The 17449-nt window shown below is 44.7% G+C and overlaps 1 protein-coding gene across 2 annotated transcripts in view; it reads right to left on the bottom strand.

The window, feature by feature from the left end:
* Positions 1-451: 451 nt before the first annotated feature.
* The window catches only part of tlr7 (toll-like receptor 7), a 47615-nt gene continuing 30617 nt past the window's right edge, over positions 452-17449 (bottom strand). For both annotated transcript variants that reach the window (XM_063051004.1, XM_063051005.1), the window contains one exon: positions 452-6024. In XM_063051004.1, coding sequence (XP_062907074.1) covers positions 2878-6024 — 3147 coding nt within the window. In that variant the 3' untranslated portion in view covers positions 452-2877. The remainder of the gene's footprint in view (positions 6025-17449) is intronic.

Genomic DNA, 17449 nt, shown 5'->3' with positions numbered 1-17449 from the left:
ATTTTGTTTTATATATTTTCATACGTAACAAGGGTGTGTACCGGAATTAAGCTGAAATTGTAACAGCGGGAACTGTGTTTTTTTAAAAATCCATTTTGTCATTTTTATTTTATCTGCATTAAAACAGATAAAGGAATTAAAGACCCAAAAAAGTATTGTCCTTAGTGTGTACTTTTCCCCAGGCTACATATTTAATACATTCACGAGACACAAATTTTGTCATGAATTCTCTCTTCTCCATTCATCGTAGATGTTAACATAGACACTGTGCTTTCTGTACAACCTAAAATGTGCCCATGCTCTGAACTTTCCCATTTCTGATAAAATATTATTTAACTTCAGCTTCAATTCAGTCAGCTCTCTACAGATGCTCCCTGAACTGTTAAGTATTTGCACCAAAATAGTAAAAACAATATGAGTTTTAAACAGTTTTCTTTCAATCCTTTTATTTGCTTATTTGGCACAGTTCTTGCTGTGATATACATTAAATCACATCATTATACAAGGATGTAGGAATTGTCACTTATTGGTTCTGAAAAGCCTGTGATTAAAAATTCAGTCTGATGTTAATCAGGGGAATAATTGACAGCAATTATGCAAATTGTCTACTTTCAACTTTTGTACCAATTAGTCATAAGATTTATCTCATTCATTGACTTGCGATTTCTTCCAGATATTTTCTTGATCCTAAAGCGTTTTGATAGTAGTGATGAGGAGTGGCTGTGTCCACTTAAGGGAAAATCTAGAATTAGGGGTCACTGCTTAAAAATAACTTCCAAGAGGACTACAGCCATGTTGTTGAGTTTGGAGGCTTGTGTGCCTCAATGATCCTGAGAGCTATGTTGACTGGGCTTTATGCTTTGGCTCTTGGTAGGGCAACCAATGTCAGACAGATGAACGGGTAGAGGCCAGAATGAGAGTGGTCCATTGGTCCTCCGGGTTCGTGGATTCAGCTCAGGGCTAACAACTCTGACTGGCAAACCGTCAGAGATGGAGGACCTTCATTGCTGCCTTAAATGCCAGTGGCATATTAGGCAGTAAGTAAGTAAGAAAGTTAAAAACAAGGGTCTGATTACTTGCACCAGTGAAGAGATTAATTTCTTTTCTCTCTGAGGATTATAAGCGATTGGAATTCTTTTCCTCAAAGGGCAGTGAGAGCAGTAGCTTTGACTATTTTTAAGACAGAGGCAGACAGATTGTTGATAAGCAGGGAGTGAAGAGGCGTCTATGAGTAGTCATTATTAAACTGAGATCAGCTATGATTTCTTTGAATGGTGGAACAGGCTTGAGCGGGCTAATGGCTATGGCTGCTCCTAATTCATATGTATCAACTGAGACAATACGTATGACAGGCATACAGGGTGGCTAATAGTTTGACAATGTAACAAAACACAAACCTTTCTTATATTTAAAACAAAATCAGAAAAGCCTGGAGAACAGAACTGGTCAAACAGCATCATTAACAGGTCAGATCTGATAAAGGTCTTTGTCCAGAAAAGTTCACTGGTTTCTGTTTCCTTGGCTGGCTGAATTCTTCCAACATTTTTGCTTCAGATCTCAGCATCTCCTGCTTTATTTGCTTTCCTTTCCAACATTTACATTGATTGTTTGATTGGTATTATAATGTTAATCATAGAAAATATGTCCTGCTCTGCCATTCAATACAGTCATGGCAAATCTTGTATCTCATACCATATTCTTGTCCACTCCCTATCTTCTTAAACACCTCTTCACTCCTGCTTATCAACAATCTGTCTTACAAATATTCAAAAGCGCTGCTTTCATTGCTGTCTAGAAATCTGCACTGAGCCTGTTTAATAGTCTTGGCCTCCAGTACCTTCTGCAGCAAGGAGCTTTTCAGGTTCACCACCTTCTGGTTCCTTAAAGGTTATAGGTGGGAGTGGTAACGGGGACAAGCTCCTACTACCTATTAAACACTCCCTATGGAGTGCGCCTCAAATAGCCTCTGACAATCAAGTCCAGCTCTTGGCCTTCACGTGTGGCTTAGCTACTAAGCCCAGAAGAACTAACAGGAGAGGGGGCAAAGATCGGTTACTGGAGCCTTAACATCAGTCGCTCCGGGCAGATGGAGCTTGTCAGCCGTGGTTGGCAGTTCATCTGGGAGAAAGAAAACTCTGATCTCAAACCTCTGTTGCCTCGCTGCTATACCCATTCACGGGGAAGTCTTTGGGACTAAACTCCGAGGGAACGATCCGGAGCAGGAGTCCCTGAGGCAGTCTTACATTGAGTTCAGTGCTGGCTGAGAACTCCTGCAATGCTCCTGGTACCAAACTGTATGGGTCTCTGCTGTTTCTTTGTGTTCCTCAGATGTGTGGAGAGGGGGAGCTTGCTACATGGGCAACAGCTTGCTCTCCATATCGTACTGCCCAGGCTTGCGTACAGCTAGGATGGAATATTCATGGTCAACTCTGACCGAGAGAGGCCCTCACCTCACCTGACCTCCTGAGTGGAGAAACTCCTAAATATCTTGACCAGTTATCTTGAGATGATAACCTTTAACCCAAACCTCCAGCATGGAGAAAAATGTTCCTCCTGTCTAGCCTGTCAAACCTTGTTAGAATGTTGTAGGCTTCAATAAAATAGCTTCCTATTTTTCTGGAATACAAGTCTAGTTGACTCAATCTCTCCTTGAAGGACAATCCAGCTAACTCTGGCATCAGTCTGGTGAGCCCTTGCTGCACTCCTTCCAAGACAAATGTGTATCCTTTCTTGGTTGGGGAGACCAAAATTGCACATAACACACCAGGAGTACGAAGTCCCTGTATGACTGTAGTAAAAATAGCAAAGGTTTTCCAGTGTTACATTGTCCACTTAGGTTCGTTAGATAATCATTTCTCACTAATCTAAGGTAGATAGTTATATCATGTCACTGAAGACCTTGCTATACTGTGGATGATTGTCTGTCGCTAATGCATTCCTCAGGCGCTGCCAGAACAGGGGCTGGGCATGGGGGTTACAGGGCCACACCAGGACAGAGTTCGGACACAGTCGCTTTCTCAGCCTGACGTACTTGGAGCGTTGCAAGACCTTCTCCAGGAAAACCAAAATGATCACATCGACCTTCTCATCCAGCAGCCGCTGGTAAGCCATGTAGAAAGCACTTCTAAAGCTCCCACTGCTCACGTAACAGCTGGTGAGGACAAAAATGGTCTTTCTGCTCTGATGGATGCTCTGCGACAGATTGTCCATGACATGTTTACCTGGCACCCAATCCCGTTCTTCCAAGCAGAGAGTGAATTGCCGCTCTCCCTGCTCTTCCAAATTGGTTATCAACTCATTCAGGACCCAGTCCGCCACCTCATTGTCATGGGTGTCATAAGCAACGAATGCCCCGTAGGCTGTCTTGTCATTGGGAATACGCCGGTAGCCCTTGAACTTGGCCAGGCAGAAATGGTAGCTGTACCAGACGTCCCAGCTGAACAGGTGGCCAGCAATGGAGGTCACGAGCAGCAAGAAGGTGGTCAGGGAAGAGAAGGAGTAGAGAGAAATGCTGAGATAGTCCAGCTCACAGGAGTGCAGGTCGACCGTAACCACAGCATGGTTAAGATGGGCTTTAGGGGAGGCGCAGGTGACATCAGTAGCTAGGCGGGGGATATGGACCGTGGTGTGGTTGATCCACCAGACAAACCAGGCGGCATCACAGGTACAGAGGAAGTGGTTACCGTTCAGCAGCAGCTCCCGGAGGTGTATGACAGCGCTGTCCGGGATACTGGACTTCTGGATGGTCTTCAGGTTGTTGTAGCTCAGATCCAGGTGCTGCAGGGAAGTGACATCCTGGAGGAAGTCCTTTGTCAGCTTGGAGATCTGGTTGCGGGTGAGGTTGAAGATTCGGAGAGTGCGGGTACAGTTGGACAGTTTCCGGGGTACGGTGCTCAGCTGGTTATTCCCAAGATCCAGCAGCTCTACCTGGCTCAATAGATGAAGCCTGCCCCAGTTGAAGCTCCGCAGTTCATTATCACTCAACACCAACTCCTTAAGGACATGGGGCAAGTGATCGAAGACTCCGGGTGGGACAAATTTCAGTCTGTTCTCTGAGAGATCGAGGCGGCTCAAGTTGGAGAGGTTCTTGAAGAACCCAATGTACATGTCATTACCATCACTCCACATGTAATTCAACTGGTTTCTTCGGAACTCCAGCTCCTTCAGGGACTCGCTCATCAGCTGAGGGTCAGTTGATGAGTAGATATCATTCTTGTTCAAAATGAGTTTTGAGAGGTTACCCAGGTTGTGGATGAAGTTTAAATGGTGAGTTAAGCCTTCCATTTGGAAATAGTGGTTGTTGTTGCTGAGGTCCAACACTTCCAGCTCCTGCAGTTCCTGGAGGGCTGACTTATGGAGGAGGTCAATGCGGTTGTTGGAGAGGTCCAGGTATCGCAGGTGAGGAAGATGAAGGAACTCGGAACCATTGAGTGCCTGGCTGAGAGCATTGCCTGAGAGATTCAGGCACATAATGAAGGACAGGTTCTTGAACTGTTCCTTGGCGATGTAGAAGATGTTGTTCCTGCTTAAGTCCAAAGTGGAGAAGTGGTGGCTGCATTCACTTTGTGTGATTGGTGGCAGGTGGTAATATGCCTTGTTTTTGGACTTGCAGCTCCGTGCGAACTCATCATAGCGAAAGTATCGCAACTGGTCTGAGGATCCGTAAAACAACCCAACTTCTTGTTGCAAGTGGCTGGTCAGCCCACAGGAGCCATCTACTGACTCGGTGGAAGAGGGTGAGATCTTGTTCTCTGAGAGGTTGATGACCTGCAAGTTGTGGAAATGGGTGAAGATCTGGAGATCAGCCACTTTGATGAAGTTAGTCCCCAGGTCCAAGAGCTTGAGCTCGCTGAGTCCGTGTAGTGGGTTGAGGTTCTCGCTTGTCAGATCCTTGAATACATAGCCCCGTAACTTCAGGCTCTGCAGGGACTTGAGATGTGAGAAGTTGGTGGACAAGTTCATATACTTGGGGTACACTGACAGCTGGTAGTTGAAGGACAGATCTATCTCCTTCAGACTATTGAGGTGTTTTAAGAATGAGGCAGTAGCCATTTCCTTCACTAAAAAATTCTGAGAGAGGTCCAACATCATGAGGTTGGTGGTGTATTTGAACCAAGAGCTGCGCACGGTTGTCAGTGAGTTACTGTGGAGGCGCAGGATTCTTAGCTTTCGCAGTGCATCAAAAGCATTGTGAGGGATATCAATATATCCTGGAGGAGGGCAGGACTGGCAAGGGAATGGAGCGTTGTAACAGCGAGGACAGTTCCCACTCAAGTCCAGGATTTCCAACTCGACCAAGTTGGCAAAGTCTGTCTCGTTGATATGCCAGATCACGTTGTTGTACAAGATGAGCTGCCGTAAGCTTTGAGGCAAATGTTGGGGGACATGGGTCAAGTTGTTGTCTTTGAGCGACAGGATAGCAAGGTGGCTCAGGTTGTAGAAGGTGTCCTGCTCAATCCAATATGTAGTGTTACAAGGGTTGCGGTAGTAGCAGTTTTGGCCAAGATAGATGCTCTCGAGGTTGGTCAGCTTTGAAAAGTTTACCCTGCCCAGAGAGAAGATGCTGTTGGCTTCCAGGCTGAGTAAGGTGAGGGTTTGAGGCAGCCCTTGTGGTATGCCAGACAATTGGTTACCATCCAGGTACAACGATCTCAATGCTGGCAAAGAGGAGAATGCATTTTTCATTACTAGTGGGGGCTTGGTGCACACCCGGTCTTTGGGTCCAAGTCTGACGGGCACACAGTTACACCTGAGGTCAATCTCCATTAAGTGGGTCAGCCCAGAGAAGGAGAACGGGAGCACCTTGGAGATGCTGTTGATAGTCAATGTGATGTTAGTGGAGTTGAAGGGGAAGCCAGTCGGGACATGATGCAGCTGCCGGTTGCTGCAGTCCACAAGGACTTCGGAGCCCACCTGCCCCACATCACACGGGAGGCTTTTGGGAAACCACTGGCCCAAATTCAAAACTGGGGTCCACGGGAAGACGATGTAAATCAGCACGAGAGACCATCTGGTTAATGCGACCTGCAACGGAAAGAACAAAGGGTAGCTGAAGCAACCATTTGTGAAGCGTTTGGAGGACCTTGCTTTAGCGGTTGTCACCCCTCGTCACCCGGATCTACCCATCTATCACCTACCAGCTTTGCTGTACTCCTTTTACTCATTTCATTATACGGGCTGCCTCCCCTCTGTTTTTCTGCTCAGATGGAGGATATCATTCCTCAAAAAAACTATCACAAACAAGAGAAAATCTGCAGATGCTGGAAAATCCCAGCAACACACACAAAATGCTGAAGGAACTCAGCAGGCCAGGCAGCATCTATGCAAAAGAGAATAGTCAATGTTTCGGGTTGAAACCCTTCACCAGGTCTGGAGAAAATAAAGTGAGGAGTCAGAGTAGGAAAGAGGGGGAGGGGAGAGAGAAACAGAAGGTGATAGGTGAAACCGGGAGGAGAGGGGTGAAGTAAAGAGCTGGGAATTTGACTGGTGAAAGAGATTCGGGGCTGGAGAAGGGGGAAGCTGATAGGAGAGGACAGAAGAAAGAAAAGGGGGTGGAGCACTGGAGGGAGGTGATAGGCAGGTAAGGAGATAAAGTGAGAGAGGGAAAAAGGGAATGGGGAACAGTGAAGGGGAGGGGGCATTACCAGAATTTTGAGGAATCGATGTTCATGGCATCAAGTTGGAGGCTACCCAGATAGAATATAAAGTGTTACTCCTCCAACCTGAGTATGGCCTTATCACGACAGTAGAGGAGGCGATGGACGGACATGTTGTAAAAAATGGGAAGTGGAATTAAAATGAATGGCCACTGAGAGACTCAATTTACATTGGTTCTCACTGATATACAGGAGGCCACACTGGGAGCACTGGACACAGTATATGACCCCAATGGGTTGGCAGGTATAGTGTCCTGTCACCTGGAAGGGCTGTTTGAAGCCCTGAATGGTAATGAGGGAGGAGGTGTAGGGGCAGGTATAGCAATTGTTCCACTTGCAAGGATAAGTGCTAGGAGTGAGATCAATGGGGAGGGAAGAATGGACAAGGGAGTCACATAGGAAGCAATCCCTGTAGAAAGCAGAAGGCAGGGTGGGGGGAGGGAAACATGTACTTGGTGGTGGGATCCCCTTGGAGACGTTGGAAGTTACGGAGGATTAGGTGCTGGTTGCAGAGGCTGGTGGGGTGGTAGGTGAGGACAAGAGGAACCCTAATCCTGGTGGAGTTGCGGGAGAATGTACGCAAAATGGAAGAGATGCAATTGAGGGCAGTGTTGATGGTGGAGGAAGGGAAGCCCCTTTCTTTGAAGAAGGAGGACATATTGCATTTGAGGGCAGCTCAACAAGAAGAAGATGTCCCCCTTCTTCAAAGAAAGGAGTTCCCTTCCTCCACCATCAACATTGCCCTCAACCTCATCTCTTCAATTTCACTCACATCTGCCCTCACCCCATACTCCCGCCACTCCACCAGGAAAAGGTTTCCTCTTGTCCTCACCTACCATCCCACCAGCCTCCACATCCAACTTCTGCCATCTTCAACAGGATCCCCCCACCAAGCACATCTTTCTCTCCCCTCCACTTACTGCTTTCCCCAGGGATCGCTTCCTACATGTCTCCCTTGTCCATTTGTTCCTCCCCACTGATCTCCCTCCTAGCACTTACCCTTGCATGCAGAACAACTGCTACACTTGACTCTAGACCTCCTCCCTCACTACTATTCAGGGCCCCATATAGTCCTTCCAGGTGAGGCTATATTTCACCTATGAGTCTGTTGGGGTCATCTACTGTATCCGGTGCTCCTGTATATTGATGAGACCTGATGTAGATTGGGAGACTGCTTTGCTGAGCACCTACCCTCTGTCCTCCAGAAGAAATGGGATCTCCCAGTGGCCACCCATTTTAAGTCCACTTCTCATTCTCATTTCGACATGTCAGTCCATGGCCTCCTCTACTGTCGTGATGAGGCCACACTTGGGTTGGAGGAGCAGCACCTTATATTCTATCTAAGCAGCCTCCAAACTGATGGCATGAGATGAACATCGATTTCTCGAACTTCCAGTCATGCATCCAGCCCCCCTTCCACTTCACTATTCCCCATTCCCTTTTCCCTCTCTCATCTTATCTATTTACCTGCCCATCACCTCCCTCTGGTGCTCCTTCCCTTTTTTCTTTCTTCCATGGCCTTCTGTCCTCTCCCATCAGACTCCCCCTTCTCCTGCCCTATTTCTCTTTCACCAGTCAACTTCCCTGCTCTTTACTTCATCCCCCACCACCTCCAGGTTTTGCCTATCATTTTGTGTTTCTTCCGCCCCTCCCCCCACCTTCTAACTCTGAATCCGCACCTTTTTTTCTCCAGTCCTGATGAAGGTTCTCAGCCCAAAACGTCAACTGTTTACTCTTTTCCTTAGATGCTGCCTGACCTGCTGAGTTGCTCCAGCACTTTGTGTGTGCTGCCTATAAAACCTACATCCCTCTGCATATGTTGCCTAACTGAGTTCCTCTAGCATCTTGTTTGTTCCTCCAAATTTCTGCATCAGCGGTCCGTTGTATCCACAGAAACAGGCCCTCCCAAAACATGCATCCACACTCATCTTACTCCATTTTGTCAGAAAAAAAATTCTTGCTGCACTCCCATTAATTCCCTTCAAATTCTATTGCCTCCTCCTCATGACAGGCCAAAACCCTCTCCGCCATTGAGGCCATCTTCAAAAGGCAGTGCCCATCACTAAGGCCCTCACCCACCATCAATGCCATGCCCTCTTCTTCTTACTAACATCGGAGAGGATGCACAGGAGCCTGAAGAGACACACTCAATATTTTAGGAACAGTTTCTTCCCCTCGGACATCAGATTTCTGAATGGTTCCTGAACCCATTGTGATGAAAAAACCAAGTTATCAGAAGATTGATGCTGATGAGAGAGATAAGGGAGACAAATGGAGAAACGTTCAAAATGTTAATGAGAGAGGAGAGAGATAACGAAAAGAGACACAAGTCAGAGTATTGACAGACCGATTGCTTTGAACCTGAACTGTTTGAAATTTGATGGACAGGCGATACCCCAGTAGGGGGATAAAAAGAACAGGTTCGCTAAGGCACGACAGACACCACGAGATCACGAGATAACGAGATCCTGGAAGAGCGGTGTGCCCCCACAAGTTGGTGAGTGTTTGAAGGTCTGGTCACGGGAACCAACCATAGATACACAGGGTGAAAAGGGTATGATCGGTGGGAACCTGGTGTGTGTGTCCGCCCTTGCCTGGGTGCCGGGTTCACCGCGGAAGAACGGTCATATCCGGAACAGAGGGGTCACAGTCGGTGACCATAGAAGACATAAAAGGGTCCGCCCGAAACCACCTGTGAACATCAAAGGTCTGCTGAATCAAATTTGCATTCTCTCTCTCTCTCCAACTGCACAACAGCGATTACTGAGAACTGTCCTAAGCTGAACTGAATTCTGCGTCACTTGAGACTGATCATTTTACCCCTAGACTGTGATAGAGCTTGATTGATCCTATTACCCTAGTTCTGTGTACATGTGTGTTTTATCATTGCTAACCTGTTGCATTTATATCCTTACAATTAGAGTACTGGGTTACTTATTTCTTTAATAAAACTTTATTAGTTTCCAGTAATCCAGACTCCAACTAGTGGTCCATTTCTGCTGGTTTGGCAACCCAGTTACGGGGTTCGTGACACCATTAATACCAACTTGATAATCCTTTTATTAAATACTATCTATTTATGTTTATAATTTATGGTAATTTTATGCCTTTGAACCACAAAACAAGTCTGTCAGTGATAATAAATCTGATTTTGAAAGAAGCCAGCCAGACCTTTGAGTCTAAGACAGTTTTCAGAACAATCACGCTAATCCCACCCATGCACTAATTTTCCTGTAATCTACCCTCTCTCTCTCTCTCAGATTTCCTGCCTCCCAGTTTACTGTGGTCAGTTAGACAATAGACCATAAGACATAGGAGCAGAATGAGGCCAGCTGGCCCATCGAGTCTGCTCCGCCATTCAATCATGGCTGATCCTTTCTGCTATCTCTTCCTTAACCCCAGTTCCCGGCCTTCTCCCCATAACCTTTGATGCCATGTCCAATCAAAAACCTGTCAATCTCTGTCTTAAATACACTCAACGACCTGACCTCCACAGCTGCATGTGGCAACAAATTCCACAAATTCACCACCCTTTGGCTAAAGAAATTTCTCCACAACTCTGTTTTGAAAGGGCGCCCCTCTATCCTAAGACTGTGCCCTCTTGTCCTAGACTCTTCCACCATGAGAAACATCCTTACCACATCTACCCAGTCTAGGCCCTTCAACATTTGAAAGGTTTCAATGAGATTCCCCCCCCATCCTTCTCAATTCCAGCGAGTATAGACCCAGAGCCATCAAACGTTCCTCATATAACCCTTTCATTCCTGGTTTCATCCTTGTGAACCTCCTCTGGACCCTCTCCAATGCCAGCACATTTTTGCTAAGATGAGCGCCCAAAACTGTTCAGAATACTCAAGGTGAGGCCTCACCAGTGCCTTATAAAGCCCCAGCATCACATCCCTGCTCTTGTATTCTAGACTTCTTGAAATGAATGCTAACATGGCATTTGCCTTCCTCACCACCAACTCAACCTGAAAGTTAACCTTCAGGGTGTTCTGCACAAGGACTCCCAAGTGTCTCTCTGCACCTCAGATTCCTGGATTTTCTCCATATTTAGAAAATAGTCCCCACTTTTATTTCGGCTACCAAAGTGCATGACCATGCATTTTCCAACATTGTATTTCATTTGCCACTCTCTTGCCCATTCTCCTAATCTGTCTAAGTCTTTCTGCATCCTACCTGTTTCCTCAACACTACCTGTCCCTCCACCAATCCTCGTGTCATCTGTGAACTTGGCGACAAAGCCAACTATTCCATCATCTAAATCATTTATATACAGCATAAAAAGAAATGGTCCCAACACCGACCCCTGTGGACCACCACCAGTCACTGGCAGCCAACCAGAAAAGGATCCTTTTATTCCTACTCGCTGCATCCTACCAATCGGCCAATGCTCTAACCATGTTAGTAACTTTCCTGTAATACCACAGGCTCTTAATTTGGTAAGCAGCCTCATGTGTGGCACCTTGTCAAAGGTCTTCTGAAAGTCCAAATATACAACATCCACTGCATCCCCCTCATCCATCCTACTTCAAAGAATTCCAACAGGTTTGTCAGGCAGGATTTTCCCTAAAGAAAACCATGCTGACCTTGTACTATCCTGTCCTGTGTCACCAAGTACTCCATCACCTCATCCTTAACAATTGACTCTAACATCTTTCCGACCACTGACGTCAGGCTAACTGGTCTATAATTTCCTTTCTGCTCCCTTCCTCCTTTCTTAAAGAGTGGAGTAACATTTGCAATTTTCCAGTCCTCTGGCACCTTGCCAGAGTCCAATGATTTTTGAAAGGTCACCTCTGATGCCACCATAATCTCCAACGCTACTTCTTTCAGAACCCTCTGATCCGGGTGACTTATGTACTTTAGGTCTTTCAGCTCTTTAAGCACCTTCTCTCTTGTAACAGTAACTGCATCCACTTCTCTTCCTTCACATGCTACAGTATCAGACATAATGCTAGTGTCTTCCACAGTGAAGACTGATGCAAAATACTCATTTAGTTCGTCAGCCATCTCCTTGTCCCCGTTATTATTTCTCTTGCCTCATTTTTTAGTGGTCCTATACCCACTCTCATTTTGCTTTTATTTTTAACATATTTGAAAAAAACTTTTACTATCCACTTCAATATTACTTGCTTGCTTGCTTTCTTATTTTATCTTTTCCCTTCTATTGATTTTTTTAGTTGCTCTCTGTAGGTTTTTAAAAACTTCCTAATCCTCTATCTTCCCTCTAAAGTTTGCTTTGTTGTATGCCTTTTTTTTGCTTTTACAATAACTTTGACTTCCCCTGTCAGCCGTGGTTGTACTATTTTACCATTTGAGAATTTCTTCATTTTTGGAATACACATGTCCTGCACCTTCCTCATTTTTCCTAGAAATGCACACCATTGCTGCTCTGATGTCATCCCTGCCAGCAGCTCCTTCCAATTTACTTTGGCCAGCTCTTCTCTCATACCACTGCAATTTCCCTTACTCCACTGAAATACTGCAACATTAGACTTTACTTTCTCCCTATCAAATTTCAAGTTGAACGCAATCATATTGTGATCACTGGTTCCTAAGGGTTCTTTTACCTTGAGCTCCCTAATCGCCTCCAGTTCATTACATAACACCCAATCCAGTATAGCTGATCCCCTAGTAGGCTCAACAACAAACTGCTCTAAAAAGCTATCTCTTAGGCATTCAGCAAACTCACTCTTTTGAGATCCATTACCAACCTGATTTTCCCAATCGATCTGAATGTTAAAATCTCTCATGACTACTATAACATTGCGCTTTTGACTCGCCTCTTCTATTTCCTATTGTAACCTGTGGTCCACCTCCCAGCCACTGTTGGGAGGCCTGTATATAACTGCCATCAGGGTCCTTTTACCCTTGCAGTTCCTTAAATCAACCCACTAGGATTCAACATCTTCTGATCCTATGTCACATCTTTCTACTGATTTGATGCCATTCTTTGCCAGTAGAGTCACACCACCCCCTCTGCCTACCTTCCTATCCTTCTGATATAAAGAGTAACCTTGGACATTCAGCTCCCAACTACAACTGTCCTTCAGCCACGATTCAGTGATGGCCACAACATCATACCTGGCAATCTGTAATATTGCAACAAGATCATCTACTACCTGCATTTAGATACAACACACTGAGTACTGTATTTGCTGTCCTTTCTCACTCTGCATCCCTAATGATTTGATACTCAGCCTGTTGGCTGCAACTAAGTCCCGTCACCTGCCTGCCCTTCCTGACACTCTGACTGCACGCTATCTTTACGTTTTAACTATCCGTCCTTTCCTGAGTCCCTACACTCCGGTTCCCACCCCCAGCCAAGTTAGTTTAAACACTCACCAACAGCTCTAACAAACCTGCCTGCGAGGATATTGGTCCCACTTAACCTACCACCAAGCATGTCTCTGGGATGTGGGATGAGACTGATGTATTCACAGGGAGAACACCTGAACTCAGCATAGACAGCACTCAAGCTCAGGACTGATGCTGGATTGCTGGAATGCTACAGCAGCAGCATTGACTGCCACCCCACTTTGCCATACCATCGATGGTGGGATGTGAGAAGGAACCTGAGCACCCAGAGGAAACCCATGCAGCCACGTTGGAGAATGTGCAAACTCCGCCTGTGTAGAACTGGGGATCAGGATTGAACTGTAGAGCTGCCAGTTCTGCCAGCTGCATTACTGTAAGTTTTCTCATAATGGTTTGTTATTGACAGTAGGAGAATCAAATGAATGAGTCACATAATCTGCTGCGGTATTGGGGAAGTATCACTGACATTTTTGCCTGCCTGACACAGTTGGGCCTCATTGCAGGATAGTTAAGAGTCAGCCTCTGGAGTCACTCACAGACCAGACTGTCAGGAAGACTGGTTTACTTCACCAGAGGACATTCACAAGCCAGATGCTATTTTATAATCACCTGATAGACCTAAGGCTGCCATTACGTATATTGGCACTTAATGGCTCTGGGCCTGTATACTCAGTGGAATTCAGAAGAGTGAGGAGGGATCTCATTGAAACCTATCGAATATTGAAAGGCCTAGATAGAGCAGATGTGGAGAGCATGTTTCTTGTCGGGGGAGTCTAAGACCAGAGGAGGACACAGCCTCAGAATAGAGGGGTGTCCATTTAGAATAAAGATTAGGAGGAATTTGGTTGTTGGGTGTCATCATTGGGTATATTTAAGGCAGAGATAGATAGGTACTTGATTAGCCAGGGCATCAAAGGGTAGGGGAGTGGGGATGACTGGAAGAATTGGATCAGCCCATGATTAAGTGGCGGAACAGACTCGATGGGCCAAATGGCCTGCTTCTACTCCTATATCTTATGGCCTTATGGTCTGTGGAATTTCATTAGCCAGAGAGCGATGAATCTGTGGATTCATTGCCACAGGCAGCTGTGGAGGCCAAGTCACTGGGGGTATTTAAGGCAGAGGTTGATAGATTGTTGATTAGGCAGGACATGAAGGGATACGGGGAGAAGGCAGAAGATCGGGGCTGAGAGGGAATATGGATCAGACATGATGAAGTGGTGGAGCAGACTCGACGGGCCAAGTGGCCTACATCTGCTCCTATAGCCTGTGGTCTTATGGTCTTTATTCTTGATTTTTAATTAATTAATTAAGTTTTCTCAGCTACTAAGTCTGTGCAAAGAATGATAAGACCCAGAAAAGTACTGAGTGACTGAATTTCAATTTTATTGTCACAGGCATACAGTACATAGGCAGGATATAAATGCCATGAAAATTAGATTTTTTTTGCAGCACAGTTCATAGCACATAGATCATGCAAATGTACAACATAGTACAGGCCCTTTGGGCCAAAAATGTTGTGCCGATCTTTTAATAAATTCCAAGATCAATCAAATGCTTCCCTCCCATATAACCCTTCATTTGTCTACCATCCACGTGGCTGTCAAAGAGCTTCTTAAATCCCCTCAGTCTCTACCATACCCCTGGCAGTGCATTCCGTACACTTACCGCTCTGTGTTTTAAAAAAACATATCTGATATCCACTCCTATATCTTTCTCCAATCGCTTTAAAATTATATTGACCCTCTCCCAACATATTAGCCATTTCTCTATTTCCACCCTGAGGAAAGCGTCACTGGCTGTCCACTATCTATGGCACTTATCAGTTTATACATCTCTATCAAGTCACCTCTCATCTTCCTACAGAATTATTAAATCATAGAAATGAAAATTTTTTACATTAGATGTAAACTAAACTGAATTGCTCACAACTTACATAATGACAGAAAGTAAACATAATGACATTGGTGCAAGTTGACAGAGAAAGAAATATGGTCTGAGTTAGAGTAACAGATGGCTGTTAATGTACATACTCAAGGACCACTGCCAGCAACAGGCCAAGTAGAGAAGGCGGTGAAGAAGGCATGCTGAAAGTTTGCACAGACATAACATCAGGGACGTTACAGCACCATCATACTGTGTGGAATACTGTGTGCAGTTTTGCTCTCTGCACTATAGGAAGGATGTACTACACAGGAGAAGTACAGAGGAGGTTCATCAGGATGATCCCTTGGTGTAGCTCAGTGGAAAGACTCCATAGCCTGGTTTGATTTCTCTTAGAGCCAAAGAGCGTGAAGACCTATTTGACTGAGATTTACAAAAGAATGAAGAGTATAGAAAAGGTAGATAGTGAAAATCTCTTCCCCTTAGCAGAGGCGATTTAATAGAATACAACTCTGATATTCATCTTCCCCAGATAGCCATGAAATACAGAAAAGAAACCACGGAAGTTGTTGAAAGAAAGGACATGAACCCCCTCCCCGCACTTAAAGGAAAAAGAAACAGAACTCACATACCACAAACCCCCACCCTCTCATTCGCACAAAAGTTCGCCCACACAGAAAACGCTGGATGGAACATCAAACCCCAAACCCTTCCCTCATAAAAAACAGTGATAATAATATCAAACCCACAAACCCCTCCCTCGCAAAAAAACTGCGACAATAACATCAAATCCCCAAACCTCTCTCTCACAAAAAAGGTGGTTGGGGAGATTGTGAATTCATGAGATGGGGGCAGGGAGGGTAGAGAAAAGCCCTCAGCCTAAAAGAAAACCAAAATATGTAAAATATGAAACCATGAATGTGTGCACATAACTAGCCTCATTTTACTAAGGATGGTTGTGATTGAAAATTGAAAGTGAAGTGTGTTGGGAGGCAAAGTAAAGATAGTATGCTACAAAATTGGAGATATAAATGAGAACACGAGGAAATCTGCAGATGCTGGAATTTCAAGCAACACACATCAAAGTTGCTGGTGAATGCAGCAGGCCAGGCAGCATCTATTGGAAGAGGTACAGTCGACGTTTCAGGCCGAAACCTGTCGTCAGAACTAACTGAAAGAAGAGCTAGTAAGAGATTTGAAAGTGGGAGGGGAAGGGGGAGATCAGAAATGATAGGAGAAGACAGGACGGGGAGGGATGGAGCCAAGAGCTGGACAGGTGATCAACTGTCATTAACTTATTATGGGATATTTGGAAGTTATGCAGAGCCTTTATGAAAAAATGCAAATACCTTCATTTGTTCATATGCACAAGCATACAGTGGAAAGAGAGCCGGAGAAGGTAGACAAGAGATTTTTGAGAATGGTGGCATGGGTAAGACCTTCAGGGCAGAAAAGTCATCGTTTACATTCTTAGATGAGGAAAGGAAGGGAGGTGGTTTTGAGAAAACACTCAGAATCAGGATTTTTTTTTTCAAATGAATAAAAAGAAACTGCATCCACTGGCAGAATGATTGTTGAGGGGAGAACAGAATTAGGACATTCTACAGAAGTACCAGAGACAAAGCAGGGAGAAATAAAAAAAAACAAAAGTTGCAACAATCTGCGTTAAGATTCTTTGTTCAAACAAAAGGGAAAATGAAGATGCTGGATGCCAAGAATAAAAACAGTAAATACTAGAAACTTATTTTCAATCTCAGACTCTGTCATACCGTCTGATTTTAGTGAGAGCCAGGTACCCTTATGATTGTGTGGATTTTAAACATCAGAGGGCAGTTTGCAATAACACATTCAGTTAAAATGTGTTTATTATGTGCCAGAGGTTAAAAAAAATAGAAAAAGTGCAAAAATATTTACAGTGCAAAAATTGGCAAAATAATAAGAATGACAAAAGAGAAAATGCCGATATATACCATCAGCCCTTTAGGACTACAGCTAGCAAAACATCAGTCTGAAGTAATTCATCTTACCACACTGCCTCTGCCTTCCCTACTTACACCAGAATAGGCCTTTAAGTAAGGACCTCCTTAGTTTAGGAGAAAAGGGATAGTCATTTCTTTGGAATGTGGAGGGGTTTGTTATCAGGAGTGTGAACAATTACATGAAAACAAAACACAGGAATTCACATCCTTCTTCACAATCACAAATATTCACAAAAGCATTCATCACAATAAGATCACAATGACATTGCCCAATCAAAATCAATCAATAACTTCAATTTAATTCACAGTATTGTCCTTCAATGTTTACAATTCATAAGGGTAATTTAGTTTTCATTTGATAAAGAACTAGTAGGGGTTTTATTTCCACACTCCAGACCAGCTGGAGGTGGTAATGCACCTTGAAGTTGGACTGACAACTGCCATTAAAAGTTGGAAGGAGAAGAAGAAGTCAGGTCCCCTCTCTGAAACTGAAAGCAACAACAAAAAGGACATGTCAAAGAATGCCACAATCCTGGAGTGTGCAAGTACAAACAAAAGTGTCCATGCTGCGTGTTAGCCTAGCGAGTGCACCTGATAAGCATAACGTCA

The sequence above is a fragment of the Mobula hypostoma genome, chromosome 6 (genome assembly GCF_963921235.1).
Source record: "Mobula hypostoma chromosome 6, sMobHyp1.1, whole genome shotgun sequence".
NCBI classification, from domain to species: domain Eukaryota; kingdom Metazoa; phylum Chordata; class Chondrichthyes; order Myliobatiformes; family Myliobatidae; genus Mobula; species Mobula hypostoma.
Note: the sequence above shows the minus strand (reverse complement) of the source record. Positions and strands in the feature narration are given on the sequence as shown.